Source organism: Puntigrus tetrazona, chromosome 14 (genome assembly GCF_018831695.1).
Source record: "Puntigrus tetrazona isolate hp1 chromosome 14, ASM1883169v1, whole genome shotgun sequence".
NCBI lineage: Eukaryota > Metazoa > Chordata > Actinopteri > Cypriniformes > Cyprinidae > Puntigrus > Puntigrus tetrazona.
Window position 1 is genome coordinate 13,289,328 of NC_056712.1, and position 19,086 is coordinate 13,308,413.

Here is a 19,086-nt window from a genome sequence, read left to right on the forward strand (position 1 = left end):
GGACCGCAAAACCCGTCATAAGGGTCCGTTTTTTGAAACTGTATAATCTTATAGCAGAATAAATCAATAATAAAAAAAAAATAAGATGAGACACTGCAGGTGAATAGGGTAAATAAAATAACTAATAGTTATCACCTTACTTACCTAGTTGATCGATTACGTTTATAATTGCAAACATTTTTTGTTTTACTAAAATATCAAGTTTAAATATGTAAAAGAAGCACTATTTAATGAAAAACAACTCTTAAAATAATTTTTTTATTTTATTTTTTACACATTAAGAGTCAAAAGTCTTTACAGAAGGAATTTTGGGCATCTAATTTTGTCACTCCATAATTCAGAAAATACTTTTTCACAGCTTTTGGAGGAATAAAGTGTTATATAATCAGTTACGCAAACAAATCCCTCTGTAAAAACCTGCATGGTATAGACATGGTGCTACTGAAGAGGCGATATATGGTTCACTGTAGGATCATCTTTTTTTAGCAAACAGACATTAAAAAGATGTTTTTTTGATAAAGATCTATTGACACAAATAGATAAATTGCTATAAAAGGAACACTTGAAAAACCAAATTGCCCAAAATCTCAGTAATTTTTGACATTGGTTTTGTTTGTTCTTCGCAGGATCCACAGCAAAAAATATTGTAATGTATAACAGCTTTTTACAACTGTAAGTTTTATTTACGGTATGGAAATGTATGCTTGGAAAACGTCTACGAAATATTGCATTCGAACGCACATATGTAACGCTCTATTGATTTTGTCATTTTTCTACTGGAACATTGTAAGCAATTATTGTTGTGCATTTGAAATAAAAAATTTCTGCATTTATTAGTCATATCTACTGATTCACATATACATCATGAAGACAGCTGATTAAAAAAAAAAAAGTAAAATTATTGTAAAATTTTACTTATAATATTTATTATGCACAGGGTACAGTACAAAATCATGGGTCTCTAACATGGCAGCAAACTTTTTGCCCAAATGTCCTCAGATGACTCAGAAACTCTTATCTGCATTTCGTCCTGTTCATGGTGTCAAGGGCCCATAGCGCTGAAACACAGCAGCAGATTTAACAAACATACAAGAAACAACGAACACAAAAATGAGTGAAAAAGATTATACAAAGACCATAAATACAAAGAGACAAAAAGTATGAAACACAGAGCTAAGCGAAGTACAAAGGTTTTTGATGATGATGATGATGATAAAGAAATAAAAAACGCTTTTTAAAAAAGCATCCGCATGATTAGGTTGCAAAATTACAGAACCAAAAATTATGAGTGTAAAGGCCTAAAGGCATTAAAAAATATTGTACAATATCTGTGATGGGAACACATTCCAAAAAAGTTATCCGAATATAAACGCCACTTCATTACATGAGGCAGTTTTTCCAATCGAGCAATTGTACCTGGTGCACAATGATATTTCAAATAAAAGGTGCTTTCATAATTTTTGAGAATCAAGTGATGGTGAGGGATATTTTCATATAGGTTCATATCATAATGCTGCGAAAAATTAAACCAATATAGGACAACTGAAAACAAACACAGACTCCAGTATGATATCTGTAATGAAATAAAATCATTTAGGGCATTTGTGTGGCTAAATATGCATTTTTAAGGGGTTGTCTGCTTCCCCTAAATAAACGTGATTGCTTGCGTTTGTATAGAGGATGACAAAGCAGTCAACAACGAACTGCATTAACATGTTTTATCAGGCAGATAAACACAGTATGCTGAACGAACAGCTTGGAATCACCAATATAAAAGACGCTTTAAATTTCTCCTGATCTCTGAAAGAGTGCAAAACATTCAGAGGCACCTTTTGAAGTTAACCTGCTCATAGACACATGCAAATACAAACAGCAGGAAAATATAACCCGCAGATTTGTAACACAACATGGGAGGGGGAGGGGTCTCGGACATTCTCAATGGTTACTCCAATGAGGCATCTGGAAATTTTTTAAACAGTATTTTCAGATGGTGGTTGAATATAAGTAACTAGGGAAACTACAAACAGGCCTTATGTAACATCCATCATATCAAAGTACAAACTCATCTTTCCTAAAAGCTTTCAAGACTCAAAGGCCACAAACATGGGAGAATGAAAGGTGATACAATCACTCATCTAGACTTCACGAAAAACTTAAAACTACTAAGTTTCTTTAGTCTCGACAAATTGTCTAAAGCAAAAATGACAGAAACACAAATGCAACAAAAAGTGCATGATTGAAATGAAGCAAGATGATGGTGGGAATGTCATACTTGTCCTTTTTGATAGTAGTACTTTTTTTTTTTTATTAACAAATCAGCTAACAAAATGTACTAGGATGCTTATTATTCATTTTCATGTAGCCACTCTGTGATACTAACAAACAGACCTGAAGAAATCATTTCAAGTACCGTGACCCGTGGAGCCATTTTTGGCCTAACAATGTAGCTATGTCACTGTATTTACCCGGTGAAGGGACTAAACATTAGTTATCTGCTGCTTTATGTTCTCTTTTCTTTGTCAATGAAGCGTAAACAAAATCTATGCAGATTTTGTTAATAAGACACAACTGTATGGTTTGTTGGTGCCCCGTTTCAATCCTCCGTGAGGTCATCTTTCTATTTAGATCTGAGAATGTAAACAAGTCAAGGAGGAAAATATAAAAACAAAAAAAAGCACAAAAGAGCACCAGACACTAATTATATTCCAACAAAAGGACTGAAAACAAAATCACAGTCCCACAGCACCAGGTCCAACCCTCTTTATGGACTTTTTCCAAGAGGACTTGGGTTGAGAAGGCAAGCTGATACCGACATCAACATGTCCATCGTTCTCAAATGTTCTGGGCACAGACCGGAAAAAACAGCGGTCGGCTTTCCCCACAGGTCACCTGCTGTGCCTATCAGAGAGAGTTTGTGTGCAAGAGATGGGTGTCAGCCAAAATGCAGGAGGGCTCACTTTTCTCCTTCGACAAACTCATCCCATGATGATTCCTGGTCGTCTCCCTCCACTTCCCCTAAGTCCTCGGTGTCTTCGAAGTCCTCATTCACATATTCATCTCCCCAATCCTCCTTTTCCTCCTCCTCGTCTTCGAATCCCATCCCTCCGTAGTCCATTTCTTCATCATCATCATCATCATCATCATTATCATCATCATCATTATCATCATCATTATCATTATCATCATCATCCTCATCGTCCTCATCATCATCCACAACTTCAAGGCCTTCATCTTCCCCTTCGTCCCCGATCACCCCTTCCATCACCTCGCCTTCATCACTCATATCTTCCTCCTTAATATCTTTAGAAGGAGAAGAGGATGGCAAAACCAAGTTGTCCACTACCTCGTCTGCATAAGGGTCTCTTTGGGTTTGGAACGCGGATCTGTTGGGGGCGGGAATGAAGAGCGGAGCAACAGGAGGTAAGGCAGGCGGGGGTATCCTGCCCGACACAGCCATATTGGGTGGAGGGCTTAGGATAGGTGTACCGGGCACATACTCTCGAATTTCACCCGGTTCCAGAGGATCGGGGCCGCATGGGTCGTGATCACTGCAGGACAGCTTGCCATCCAGTTTGGATATGAACAGCATTCCCTCACGGTGCTGTTTGCAGTAAGAGTTGGGACACATCTCGCAGTAGGATGCCGCCTCCCTTCTGCACACGTTACACTGATGCCACGGACACTCCCAGCGGCCTAAAAAGTGCACATAAGGCAGATTCAATCATGATTTAGCTTAAATGAAATCCCGAATTGACCTAACGCAAGAAAATTCCTTAAGCAAACCACAGGTTGTAAAAATAAAGTGAATGTTTTATTGTTTAGTTTTTTTTTATTATGTTAAGTTAAAACTAATTTATTAAAACATTTACATTTTTATATTACTTTTTATAGACTTAAGTAATTAGGAGATTAACTGGGGTTATTTTCCTCTATTGATAGCCATGATTTGTGTATGTTATGATAGGACAATATTTGGTTGAGATACAACTATTTAAAGATCTGGAATCTAAGGGTGAAAATACTGAGAAAATCACTTTTAAAGTTGTCTGAATGAGATCAATGCGTATTAAGTTTTAATATATTTATGGTAGGAAATGATTTCTGGAAGATCATGCGACACTGGAGTAATGACTATTGAAAATTCACCTTGGTCAACAAAGAAATAAATAAAACTTTAGATTTAGAACATAAAAATATTAAAAACTTTATATTGTTATAATTGTAACTATACTTCACAATATTACCGTTTTATTACCTTTACTATATTTTGGTCAAATAATTGCAATCATGGTAAGCATAAGAGATCTCTTTAACACAATTGTCTTTCAAAATAAAAAAAAATTAAAACATTAAATGTATAATAAAAGCTTTAATCCCTTTTGTTGCTGCTGTATAAAGAGAAACCTTCCCATTTTAATACAAAATACATAAATGCAAAAAGAAAATAAGAGCTCAACCTTGAAAGAAACGCATTATAACTTCCAAGCAATGCAAAATACCTTGAAACAGGTTAAAACAAATTAGATAAAAGTGACTCATGCTCTTTGAAAATGAGGCACTCACCTGCAGGCCTCTTGGACAGATTGAGACAGTCGGCATGATAGACCTTGGGGCAGCCAGGTTTCTTACAAGACACAATCTGCCCGCCATCACCACAGAAAAAACACTCATCCTCTCGCTCCTTGGTGACCTCCAGCTGGCTCTTACGCTTCGCCCCAACCTTCTTTTTCAGTTTCCGCACCTTGTCATCAGATGTGGGCTGATTCTGAAAAGAACATTGCGAGTACACCAATTTTAGCCCGGATTAAACCTATAAAACGACTCTATAATACACCAAGCATGCCATACCTTTGGTCTGACACCAAGGAATCCACTGCAGTTGGACGCTCCACATTTACACACCGTCTTCCCATTACCAAGACACTCCAAATTATAGTTAAAAGTGAGTTCAACACCTGAGAACAGCCAACAAGCTTATTAAACAAACATTCTCCCTCTTTCCATTACAATATTATCTAGATTCAGACTCACCTGTGGGAATTTCCTCCAAAGCAAACAGCCCGACTCTGGTGTCTCCATTCACCGTCCACTTCTGCGTCTCACAGTTCGGCTGGCAGCTGTGGTTCATGAAACGTGATTGGTTTCCCTTCGGCCCGGCATCTATGATCCGATCCTGCACATGCACAGAAAACAGAGCCCAGTGTCAAGGTAAGTGGAGAACATGTTATCAAGGTAATCTGGATTGAGAATCGCCTCTGGTGACTGACCTTATCCAGTGTGAGCATGTAGAAGTTGCAGATGTTGTTCTCCTGTGCATGTTTAATCCTGGCTCGACACTCCTCTTCGTCAATGACCTCTCCAACATACTCATTCACAAAAGCTCCCTGTGGTGGAATAATGTAACGTAATTAAATTAGGAAGAGAGACATAAAACTAATTTGTGTGTGCGCTCAGAGCTCATGTAGTCTGGATTTCGTAATCTAGACTATATATATATATATATATATATATATATATATATATATATATATATATATATATATATATATATATATATATATTTTGCAATTATATTCAATTACATTTTAAAATAGTCATAATCAGACTATAGTTACTTTCATAGTGATTACATGTTTACACATTATTTACATGATAGAAATCCTTTATTAGGAATTTATTGATATACACTTGATCTTGTTTCACCTAATCTGTTTTTATTATAGTATATTAACAAACTGTATACTACAATTTGAAAGAACTCCACCCAGCGGTGTGTGTGCATGTGTTATATCTCTCAACTAAATCAGCAAGCAAACACCGCTCACCTTCTTGATGTCAGACACACTGCGTAAACCCCAACCACGTGACAGCGTCCTGAAGATCTCCACCTCGGTGTACTGGCGTTTGGTGAAGCTTTGGTTCTGACAGCGCTCCGCTGCTGGACACACTTGAGGATGACACTCGTACATTAGCATGCGGTTGATGCACTCCGAGTCAATGCCACACGGGTTCTCGTCCTCGGCTTTGCAGTTGCAGCGTGGGATCTCAGACAGATCTGCTGTGATGATTTGCACTTTCCCTATCGGTTTGTTCACCTGAGTGAAAATCGATCAGTGTCCATGAGATAACATGAGATCAGTGTCACCATCTGAGAAGCCAGCATTAGGCCAATTTTAAGAACGGAGATCAACACAACACTGAAATCTGACTGAAAGGACAACACTGTAATAATATACAACCTAAATTGACATTAAAATGTTATTTTTTTCATCAAACACAAAAGGAGAATTTGAACATTGTGGATTTGTTTTTGTTCAAGACAAGAGCGGCATCAAGATTTATCAAAAAATTTACATTATGTTCCAAGGGCAACAATATGATTAAATAATCAAAAACTATTTGACATTATTACCTTAATGTGTTTGTATGGTGGCGGTTTCTTGTCATTCTTCCTGTCTTCTTGAAGCTGCCTCATCTCCTTTTCTGCCTGAAGTTCCCTGAATCTTTCAGCTGCTTCATTTAAAGCTGAGAAAAAGAAAAAATATTCTTTAAATCAATTTGCTCTTAATATTGAAAAACTTCACATTGTAAACTCTAAATCTAAAGTTGTTACAACTAGCAGGCTTTAAGTGGTATCAGCATACATATAGTGACTTATACCTTTATATATAAAACAAACATTTGTTATCATACTATCATAATCAGTCATAATGTGATAAAAGGGTCAAGATATAGCAGATTAATCAGATTTCCATGTTACAATGTTTTCTAGTTTGTCCAAACAGTTTTAAAATGTCACTATATATATTGTTATATAATAATATGTCATAATAATACTTTATTAGTTCTGCTCTACGTCGTTATATTTCATATAGCAAATATGTTTTGATATTAAGTCTGAATATTATGTATAACACCTAATAATCCAATTGTGTCATTATTTTAGAAACTATTTTAGATAGCTGCTAGTGTGTTTAATTACCTTTCTTATAGACAGCATCTGCACCCTTTCCCATTTTTTCCTTATTGTTGGCATCCCCTTCCATGTAGGGAAAACAGCGAGCCTGATAGGTCCACACATAGTCTTTGGAGCCAAAGAAGTGCACAGGAAACTCTCCCACCTCATGCCGCATGCGGTAGATGTTCTCAGGAACGTTTTTTGGTTGAGTCACTTCAGCGGGCCACCACCTGGAGCAAAAGCCCAGAAATGCGTCAGTGAACATCAGTAACACTGCACTATAATTTTCAGGGGAAAGCGGTGCTTATGAAACAACACACAAACCTGTAGCGGCCCACTTTGACCCACAGAATGTCCTTGTAGTGGGGTTTCTTTCCTGCTCGACAGTCGTTACAGAACCAGCTTCCCTGGGGCATGTCAATGTTCAGACACTCACGGTGAAAGGCAGCAGGGCAAGATTCACAGCAGAGCAGACTTCCTCCTATAGGGAGAATTGCAACAAAATATAATAAACAACCGTAGCAAAATGCTAGCTCTGTCCTTACTATAACGGTCTTTTCCAACTCAGCCCTTAGCAAGCACCACTGATCATTTTAACAGCGAGATCTTCGAGGACTGGACCGCATACCTTCAGAACACACGAAACACCAGCTAACGTTGATGTGTTCATGGTTTTTGCACCCTTTGCGTGGAGTGAAGTGGTTGGGGCACAGGAAGCTGTTATTGGCCAATGGGACGCTGCCGGCAGCCATACAGTAGTCATTAGCGTGGTAGGCCACAGGGCAGCGGACGCAGCGGGTCAAACGGCCTGCGAGATCGACAAGTTATGATCAGTGAAACAAAATCATGCTTTTGCAATAAGTAGAAACAACTGATTTTTTTTTTGGAATTTTTGAAAATGCATGGGGATGACAGTCACCTTTGGAGATCCCAGGGTTGGCCGGGTTAGTGATGAAGCAAGCCAGACAGACGTGGAGGGAGCAGCGGAACCCGCGGTTCTGAGCCACGGTGGGGGAATATTTCAGTATGCATTCCATGTGATAAAACTTCCCGCACACAGGGATCATACACCTCCTGACCTCCTTATCAGGCTTTTTACACACAAAACATGTGTGCACACCTACAAGAAAGACATGCAAAGAAAGGTGTTCACCTGTATATTTTTAATTAAGAATTTTTTTTTACTCAAACTAGAATATTCTAAAAAACAGAAAACAATTTTTATCGTTGGCTATGCTGTCAGTAGTTTTTCAGAACTGAAACAAAGGACACAAAGAAATATTTTAACTGACTGACGTTCAGTTAGTTTCAATAATGTAGTAATATCTTCTGAATTCGGATGCACGCATGTGAACCATACTGCTTAAAAAGGGTGGTCTCGGGTGTACTTTGATAAAAACGTCTGTTTGTTTCACTCACTTTCCCGATGAGCCAGACTGAAGCACTACAAGCAGTGAGCTGTATGTCTAATTTCTGTTTACCTTCAGCTTTGTATGGAGCATTTGCTTCGTAAGACTACTGTCATAGCATCATTGTACACTAAGCTTTGTAAACAAAGCGAACGGTTAAAAAACCTAATATATAAGTGCAGAGAGCGATGTTATGCATTTTGCGGTTACTAAGTAATGGGGTAAACATCGAACTCTGGTTACGACCAGGCAACTGAACCAACTGTGAAAGCACCCTTATTAAACCAAACCTTTTTCAGTTTCAGAATGCCCAAATTTTGGCTAATTAAGCAGCCTGGCTGATATATTGGCTATGGACTGCTTCCTCACCCGTCTTGCACTCCTGGCAGATAAAGCGGCCTCGAGGTGTCTCAGTGAGGCCGATGCACTGCAGATGGAAGGCACCACAGCACTGCCCCTCACAGAGGAGCAGTTCACCTGTTTTCTCACATACCTACAAGACATAATACAAAAATTAATGCTAAAATCGGTTTCAGAAGAAACACCACTAATCAAAAGTTTGCGACTGGTATGATTTTAAATGTCTTTTGGACAACGTCTCTTTAAAGGCTGGCAATGCTGAAATCAGCTTTTATTTTTGCGGACAACCAAAGAAAGACCTAAGTGCTTCTTTTTGTTGACAACGGCAGATTTATAAATCATTTTCATTACGAATTACAAGTTTAATTCCTTGCTAATAAGCAGACAGCGCTGCAAGCTGATGCCGTTCCTTTTTAGAATACATGCAATTCCTGTGTGCATCAGAAGACATCATTCTGCAGTTTATTTGCTAATAGTTTAAGGGCATTTCACGATTTCAATCACCAACAGTAACCAGCAACAACCACCCCTTCCTCTTCTCACTGAAAACATTCAATAAACAGTATTAAATAGTCTATTGCTGCATCTTTTGCAGGCAGTGTTAAAAGCTTCCACACAGCCGACGTGTTTGCTGCATTGTAAAGACTGTACGCCTCTCAATCTATGCTAGTAGCTTTTTAAGCGCGTCATGCCATTGTTTAGTACAATTTATTCTCACTTTTTCGCTTATTATTATTAATAATTTCGGTTGCAGAGCATTATGTGCAACCCTAAAACACACAAATGTATACATGAAGGTGATATTACGTTGAAATTACGTTGTGTGAATATAAGTATATGGGATTTTTACCTGGCAAACATTCTCCTTCAACGAAGCACCTCCACCTTTCTCCCCTGATTTTCTATTGGTTGAGAGTGCTGATAAGTCACCTGATAGAGAATCTCTGCTTGAAAAAGCACTATCATTCAGTCCTGCACCAAAAACCTGAAAGAAAAAAAAAAAAAGTTACGTAACTGTAAACAGAGAAACATCAGACGACAACGAATCAAAACAAGTAAAAAGCTAGATCATGAGGTTTGAATCATGAGGGTAAGTGATGACATCGTTATTATAGACTGAAGACATTTTTTTTTGCTAATAATAATAACAACAACAACAACAACCTCAGAGATCAGGGAGTCTTCGCCATTTGTGTGTGACTCCTTTGCCTGAGGCTTTGATGGACTGCAATGATCTTCTTCAAGCTGGATCTGGCAGACACTGGGGGTTTCCTGCTGGATTGGAGACGATGTTCTTATTTCATCTTCACTTTGTGTTGCTGCTAAGGATCACAGAAATAAATATTGTAAACATTTGCAAAATAGAGTGGTGGATCGATCACAATATTCTCAGTAAAATACAACAAATGCGTGAATATAAATGACAAAAGTAACATGAGAAAAGAAACCTGATGCAGCACACGGACTTGATGGCTTAGGTTCAGATTCTTCATGTTTCTGTTAAAAATAAATACAAATATGTATATATCAGTAGTGTTGCTGGACAGGTTGCCTATATTTTTTGTATAAAACTTTATAATTAAAGGTGTTAAAAAACACATTTACTGAAAACCATACAGTATACAGAATATAAAGTAATAAAGTACTTTTAAATCAACTTGGTTTGTAGTTTATTGGTTTATAAATTGTGGTTTATGTACAAATGTACAAAGTGAATTTTTCATTGCCACTGTAAGTTATAAAAGTAGATAAAAAAGTTATTAATAGTTAAGAAATGTAAAGTAAAGTAACATTTTAGGAAAGCCCACTATAAATGCATTTAATGTCAAGGTTAATGCTTTTATTTAGTTTTTTTGAGAACTACTAATCAACTATAACAAATACTTTAATATGGATATAAATATGTACATTAAGTATGGCTAAATAGTTAATTACATGTACAATTAAATGTAATAAAACATGACAATGAATGAAGAACTCTTTTACATAAAATACTAGTTTATTAACAATGTACAGACTAAAGTTTATACATTTTGAATAAAACTATAAACTAATTACACTTTTTTATGCTAGTTTGTATATTAAAGTTACAGTATACTTTATTATTGGTGTTGCCAATTTATTAAAATTACTATAAACGTTGCTAAAAAACTAACTGCATATAAAGTACACCCCATAACATTACCTGCAAATCTTCGAGATCTGATTCATTTGGGCTGTTACTTTCTTGTTTTCTCTCCTGATTCAATGGAGATAAAAACAAAATAGTTATAAAGGCAAATACAGAAGAGCCCGTAATATTTAATAATTGTTTTAGGAATCACACAGACTACTAACTTCTTTCTTTGGGACTTTAACAGAATCCCCCTCAACGGTGCAGTCTAGAATCTGATGCACTATTTTGCGTGGTCTCTTTCTATCTGAGGATGCTGCAACAGCAATAGAAAATGTGTTTATTCCTACAGCTGACGGTTACAAATAAAAGTAAAGTGCCATTAACTAGAACTTCTTACCAGGTTTCTTCTCACATGACTCTCTATTTAGCGATGGGCCTCCACAGGATGGCGATAATGGTTGTAAAGGTGATATGAGACCATCTGCTGCTTCTTTCGGTTCCTCTGGTGCGGCCTGCTCAGGGTTTTTTCAGGTGAAGAGCTTAAAGCATCAGACGCGATCTGCTCAGGTCCTGGCTGCTCAGCATTAGTGTTGGCGATCAAAGATCCCTTCAGGAAAGGTATTAAATAAAATTATTCACATACACAAACACAGTTTGTACATGTTACATATACCTCACTCAAAACTGAATTATGACATAATTTTAGTACCTTTTTGTATGGAAAATTACACCCCCATTGATTACAGCCTATGCTCTCAAATCTCATTTGTGTATATTCAAACATTGTACCTTGTGTTGTGTTGTGTTACAAATCAATCTCAATGACACCAAAAACCATTCGCTCCTGCATGCATTTGAATATTTTGAATTGAACGCAAGCATGAACAAGACTACAAAAGAAACTACAATTTATATATATATATATTTTTTTGGTCATTTTGGAGGCCTGATAATTCTAGTATGCCCCCTTTAGTTGTATGGAGAGCAGCAAAATACTATAACATCCAAAATTATTTAGTGTGCATGCAAGTCAAATATGTTTTAAATTACATGAGGATGAGTACAATAACAGAATGTTCATTAAAAAAATTTAAAAGATGTTTACCATTTTACAGGACTCAGGACTTTTCTTAGCTTTTTTCTTTGTGGAAAACACTTGTTCATATGCATCACTGCTTTCAATCAGCCTCTTGCTTGGTTTTCTGAGCCTTTTATTTTCTGAGAACAGAATAGTAAAAAAACGTTGAATTGAATTTGGCATAAAATGTTTAAATGGCTATTTCATCCTATGATGAAAATTTGTCATTAACCCCCATGTCGATCCAAACCTTTAAAGCTTTATTCAGCTTCAGAACACAATTTAAGATACTCTGGATGTAAACCGGGATGTGATGGCCCCATTGACTGCCAAGTAATGAAAATTGTCAAGGGCTAAAAAAAATTTCAAAAAACTTTGTCAAAACAACCCATCTGCCATCAGTGGTTCAATCTAAACGTTATAAAGCAACAATTTTTTTGTACGCAATGAAAATAAAAATAATGACATCTATTATAATTTGTCTCCTTGTTGTCTTTCCCAGTCACCATAGCGCCATTTTGGAGAGTATCCACTGGAAGCAACCCGTGTACACTGTTCTGTGTCAGCCACGTCACACGTTTGTTACGTTTATTTTTACTTTAATGAAAACAGTGTATCCATGTGATGCGGCTGACACAGGGCAGTGTTCACAGTGTGCGGAGAAACTAATTGTTAAATAGTCAGTTTTATTTTCTTTGCGTACAAACATTATTAAAAAAATTATTAACTTTAGAACTTTACAGTTGAACCACTGATGGCAAATGGACGATTTTGACAGTCTTTCATACTTTTTCATACTACAGTCAAAAGGTTTTCATCCAAAATATCTTTGTCTTCTGAGGATTGGAACGACCTGAGGTTAAGTGATTAATGATAACATTTTCATTTCAGGGTGGAGTAACCCTTTTAACTTTTAACATTGAACAACTTTTGAGACTTAAGTGTAATATCTCCGTTACCTGAAGCATCTTTTTTATCTTGGATGTCAGAATGAGCAGTTTCTTCAAAACTGTCTTTGAAAACCCCATTTAGCTCCGTGGACTCCTTCACTACATCTTGATTCAAACTAACCGGATCGCTCTTTGGCTTGGTGCTTTTCCCCATGTCAGACTCAAATGTTTGCCATCGCTTTTTAGGAGCAACCTTTGAGATGGTGCCTTTGCCACAGACAACAGGAACAGCATCATGGTGAGAATTGGAAAGTTCCCCTAACAAAGGCAAACTCTTTTCAAGTGCATCCAAACCTACTGAGGAGTTTTGCTTTTTAACTAAATGGATCCCACCATCGTGTTTTTGCGCCTCCTTTTTCACAGAAGATTTTGACTTAGCTTTGCTCTGTTTTGAGCTGTTTGGCGTTAATGTTTTTTCCTGCCGACTGTTCTGATCCACAATAGCCTTTTCACAAGACACCTTATTTAATGTTTCTTCTCCAGCTGGAATATGAGAAGGTTCTTCCCTGATGAGAGAGGATGGAGATGTGGGAGGAAGGGTTAAAGGTTTCCCTTCCTTCTCCCGGCTGTCATGCAGATCCTTCAGGAGCATTAGGAAAGTGCTGAATTTGTAGTTTGAATCCGCACGGAGTGAAGGTTCTCCTGAGCTGCATTCCTCTTTGACAAGAGACCTGAAAGAAAGCTCCTTAATATCCTGAAAAGCGTCCATGGGAGAGATCGAGGGAGACGGGAAGGACGAAGATGAAATGTCTGAGATCATGCTCTCGTTTTTGATTTTAACGAAATTGAAAGAGGATTCAGTCACATCTGACTTGGAGCCTTTATGTCGAGGTCCATTCTGAATATCCTTTTTCTCATTTCGGATTCTTGTAAACTTAAGAGTTGGGTTTGGTGGTGTGTGGGAGATAGAGTCCACGGATGCCTCTTCGCTGGACTCCGTTTTTACCTGCCATTGTTGTTTTGACAACTCCGAATGGTTGGTGGGGGGTGAGCACTTGTTGTAAAACTCTGAGTGTTCATCGCCAGCACACGGTGAGCAAGATTTTGGCTCCTGACTTAAATCTTTCTCCTTGGTTTCTTCACTGGCGGCAAGTGCTCTTGAGATTAAGCCACTGCTGGCAGGAAAATAGAAAGAGTGCATGGCAAAAGACCCATCTGAGGACCCTGGGGAACTGCTTTCCTTCTGTCTGGAGTTTGTAGCCCTAAGTGTTTTTTCTTTGGGAGTTGACTTCTTTAACTTACTGTTGGCTGTGCCTTTTGAACCAACCTCTGTCTTCTTCACCGGCTTATCCACGTTGGCCTTTTTTATCTTTTTACTTGGCTGTACTTTCTTATGTTTAGTGCTCAGTTCTTTCACCACCTCCTCCTGTGGCAATTGCTGTGAACGTTTGGGACACAGAATCCTCGGGACAGAGTCAATATCTGAATAAGGACTATCTATGGGGTCTGGTTTGTGCCGTTCAGCGGCTGTGGAAGGTTTGTAGCAGTCTGATGAAGTGTTTGATAATGGTTTAGATGATAAAGAGTATTCAGTTAGTTTCACAGGAGATTTTACAGTTGAGCTGTTTTTCTTAGTTGGCTTCTTTTTGCTTCCAGTACCAGGTTTTCCTTTGTTCTTAACGGATGTATCTAGTCCATTGGACAAAAGCGAGCTTGATAATGTTGACTGTGTAGTAGAGATTGGGCAAGCAGGAATTTTTGGTGCCTTGTCTTCGGAAACAGGCATGTGCACATCCCGAATTAAAGTCAATGGAGGTTCACTATTTAACCGTTTGGTCAGTGCTGCCTCTGCTTCCAAGACACTAGCTTTCCATGATGGCATTAGACGTTTGGGAACCTGCAGAGTGAACAAACGTCATGAAATTTCAATCAAAATGTAAAATTATCATAAGCACTCTTTTTTTTTCAAATCTAAGAACAAAAAGTCTCAAGTTAGCTTTACCGTGTATTTGTAATCTTTGTCTTTCTGTCTTCCTCTTCGTCGAAGTACAGGCAGTTTTTCAAACTGATGACCTCCTTCAAAAGGAAACGTGGCTTTTGCCGGGACCCAAGCTTGGTCTACGATCTCCCCAAACATCCTGACAAAATAGAGACGACATGGCCGGCGACTGGGATCTGCAAGAAAATGTTTTATGAAAATATTTTAACCTTTTAAGACATAAACAAAAACAAAAAAACTATATTACACCAATAGCATGTCCTAAATTAAATTTGGCATTCATTATGAATAGTCATAAGGTGATGAAAACAAGAAACCACCTTTCATTTTGGTGTGGACATCAATCTGTGGGTCTGTGGTTACATGACAGGGCCACCAGGGTCTGCGATTGAATTTGGCCCACACAACATCTTCAACAGAGTACTTTATACCTGGGAGCTGCTTCTTCTTTGGGCTGTTGGACTTTAGGTTAAAATAAAAAGTCGTCATTCATTAATCATCGATAATATGAGTCATTCATTAACCATCAATAATGAGTCAAGAATATACTTTTAAAAACTGTGGTCAGATAAGTTTGACAAAAGTTTGAACCAACAAGCACTTAGCCTACACCACTGCTCCACTGGAAAAAAATGAAGTCAAGCGCCTACTCAACGATTCAATGCAACTGTGTGGTTCAAGAGGTGTTCAGCTTGAGGGAGGGTAATACAAATGGCTTCCTCTTATGACAACTTGTAATTTAAAAACAACTGGGTAATAACAACTATAAATAAACATATCTCTGCTTACAAGTAGCAAATATGTTGCTGAAGTTTAAGTATGTAATTTCTACACCACAAACGGCACCCATACTGTATTGCTAAAATAATGGTTTTTAAACAAGTTACCCAAACCTTCCCCCTGTGTGTAATGATCAAAAATACTGGTTAAAAGTTGTTGCGGCAATGTTTTCATAATCGCAATATACTTTTCAGCCAATCACTGTGGTCAACCGACAGAAGTGATTCTGCATGGTTGGTCATTTAAAACGATTAAAACCTTTGTTGTACACATTTGGTTATCATATCTTATTTTTTGTATAAAGAGTGTGCAAAATAAATACATGCCTAAATATTTAAATTAGCAACACATACAGTGGGGTTCAAAAATTTGAGTGCTAATGAAATTATTATATTTATAGTATTTTTGTGATAGCAGACCATTTTTCCCACTCCAAACCAACTTTATTTCCTTTTAATTAAAGAAGCACTTGAGCAGCTCGGCATATTTGAGCAAAACCTGATCATTATGTTATCCAGCATGAATTGAAAAGATTCAAAGAGCGCATAGTGCTTCAGTGGAAACAAAACATAAGAGATTAAATGATCAATGTCACAAATTTGGATACCAGGTTAGTGACACAGAAATTGTTTAGTATTTGAGAAGTCAGCATAACATTCCTGCGAATGTAATAAAATTCATTTCATGTTTTAAATCACACATTTTCAATGTGGTTTTGAACCCCACTGTGTGCGTGCATATGCATGCATGTACATATACGACGTATATTTTAAAAAAAAAAAAATTAAAGTTTCCTTCCTGCATTCTTAGGTACACAATGTTTAACAATATAACCTGTACACCTGTTTGGGAACGAACACAATCAATTTAACTAAATTAAAAATACAGTGAACATAAAAACATCTTACAGGATTTGAATGGGAGTCACTGGATGAATTTGGTCTTTTAGAGAGACCAGAGTTGAATATTGATGCACTGTTCTCAGTGCTGGGCAGATCACAGTCACTGTCTGAATAATCATCCATGCTATCAAAATCCTCCATCATGGCCTCGACAGGCAAATGTGAGGGGCTACCAGGAGGGTTAGACTTTGCTGTATTTTTAGATACAAGGTTACAACTTCCATGTTTGTTTGTACTTAGGTCCAGCCTGTGGCTGCTAGGAGCCTTTGCATTTGCCAGATTTCGTTTCTGGCATTTCTTTGAGGCGTCTTTAAACGGTGCCACCGCATTGCTCCTATCATGCTCCTCCTCATCATTATCCTTGCTGTCCCCACTGTCAAACAAGGTTGACTCAAAATGCAAAAATCCATTTGAGATGGATGGAAAATGTTCCAAGCTATCAGAGCTCACTGGTGAGAAACCATTTTTGTCCAGATCCTGAATAGTAGTCCGGTCAGTGTTTCCTTGCGAACTGGACGTGTGATAAAGGCCTATTCCGAACTCTGCTCCGCCGATGGGATTGTGCACAAGCAATTTACTTCGTCCGTGAAATTCCTTGTCCTGCAAACTCATGTCGGCATGGTTCACCATAGTGGTCAGATCCTGAAGTCTCCTCAGCGGACTATAGTTGGTGGATTCTCTCTGATTGTACACAAATGACGATGCCGAGAATTTGTAGCCAGAATTTAAAAAATGCATGGCAGACCCCTGGTCCCCCTGTCGCTTTGTGCTCTGGTGTCCACAGGAGCTGATGCGGCTATCAAGCGCCTTGGTCTCCTGTGGATCACCACGACACTCCGAGCCATCCCTGCCGGCCACTTTGTAGGACTGATTCATGTTTTCATGGCTCCATCCTGTGACAAAATACAGGGAAATGCCTTTAGAAGATGTTTTTTTTTTCAGATGACCTACAGAATAACAACTTGGGCTTTTCTTAACTCCTTAAGAATTTGTTGCACCCGAGTTGTGCATTAAACTGAACATTTCAATCTTTTTCAAAACAACTATGCAGGAGACAAACGGATTCTACACTAACATGACATTTTGACAGCAAAAACACTGCATGTTTCTGAACACCAGCATGCGCGTGCGATATCCCGGCTGAAAATGCAGATTAAACTGCTAGCTGGTTTCTAACTGGTGCGAGCAGGAAGACCATCGTTGACCAGCTAACCAAATGCCAGCTTAAGGTGGCCACAATGTTGTTTGGAGCATGAAAGCTGGTCGAGCGGCTAATGACCATCTTAAACCGGCTAGAAACCAGCTATCGTGTTCCAAAACACAGCTAGCACCACGAACTGGATTTTGTAACAAGGTGGCTACTCGGGTTTAAGTCGCAACCCTCGTAGGCCGTCTTGTCAAGAATCCATCAAGACAAAGATAAGAGAGCTTGAAAAAACTCAACATGAATCGCTATGTCAAAGACACTTCGCTATGCCCCTACTGGACTGTTTCAAAGATGACCTCTGCCGCGATTTCAGTGTGAAAACGCTGGTAAAGTATGTTACATTATCATCATGTGCATCAACAGTTCCCATACAGTCGTACAGCAGTAAAGTCACCCACGACGGTGAGATGGAAAACGCACGAAATACAAAAGGTACAGGAGAGAAATCACCGGTTTCTTACCATTTACGACTCGGTCACGACAAAACCACCGGAAAGCCCTTCAAATTCGAGCATGTAGCGTTACTTTTTGTAAATTTGTGAAAGCGGATCTGCAAAATCCCAGCAGCATTTGCACCAGTAGGCCCGGCCTCGGCACTCATTTCTCTCTCCAACATCAAAAATGGAGATTAATAAATAAACGAGAATGAAACTGAGCGCCTGTCACCTTCCACCGAAGCACCACGTCAATGCATCGAAAGCACGTTTTTCAGCGGCCACGATTTCTGTTAAAATACATGATTGTTTGCCCCGCTTTCCGAGTGCCCCTGGTTGTATGTGTGTGTTAAAACAAGCCCTGACTGACTGCGTGTGTGTGTGTGTGTGTGTGTGTGCTGGTGAGAGCGACCAATCGGCACAGCACACCCAACCCCCAGTCAGTATACATTCACATCCACTTAACCCGATTCACTATTTCCCAGGTACATCTCTCACTTGCGCTAAATGCATGTGGACAATGTGCAAGCAAACGCGAGTTTAACTTAGTCCCAAACGCGTCCTGCGCGCGGTCACAGTCGACGAGGTGCGCGACGGGCGCATGGCACGACACGACAGTGAGCGTTTGCTTTTTAACCCTCACGCCATTTGTTTCCTTGTCCTAACAAAGGCGTAACTTCCTCCATTTTAGAGAGACCGCTCGTGCTTTGCAAGGTAGCCGACCACAATAAGCCACACGAGCAGAAAACACAATTTATTGGTCTCGATTAAACGGCACACGCTCCGACATGCTTTATTTTCTAAGTTTTCTTTGCGCATTTTCGTGGGTGGTTGGAAATTAGGCCATGCCACGCATAAGTGTAATATGTCGTTGTGGCAAGCGGGTTTAACATGCATTCCTCGCTAGTAACTAAATGTGTTTTATTATGTTACTAATCATATTTATAGTTCTT

General features: G+C 38.6%; 1 protein-coding gene across 1 annotated transcript; it reads right to left on the reverse strand.

The window, feature by feature from the left end:
• Window positions 1-814: 814 nt before the first annotated feature.
• Window positions 815-18,784, reverse strand: nsd1a (nuclear receptor binding SET domain protein 1a). The gene is given in 25 exon segments (XM_043257008.1): window positions 815-3,693; window positions 4,564-4,765; window positions 4,849-4,955; window positions 5,032-5,173; window positions 5,268-5,384; window positions 5,826-6,095; window positions 6,413-6,525; window positions 6,983-7,188; window positions 7,283-7,439; window positions 7,587-7,766; window positions 7,878-8,078; window positions 8,737-8,860; window positions 9,578-9,712; window positions 9,892-10,046; window positions 10,176-10,224; window positions 10,913-10,966; window positions 11,065-11,156; window positions 11,241-11,360; window positions 11,363-11,450; window positions 11,949-12,061; window positions 12,881-14,708; window positions 14,814-14,986; window positions 15,131-15,272; window positions 16,499-17,385; window positions 18,161-18,784. Coding segments are annotated over 24 exon segments (6,378 nt in total). The 5' UTR covers window positions 17,369-17,385; window positions 18,161-18,784; the 3' UTR covers window positions 815-2,953.
• Window positions 18,785-19,086: the final 302 nt, after the last annotated feature.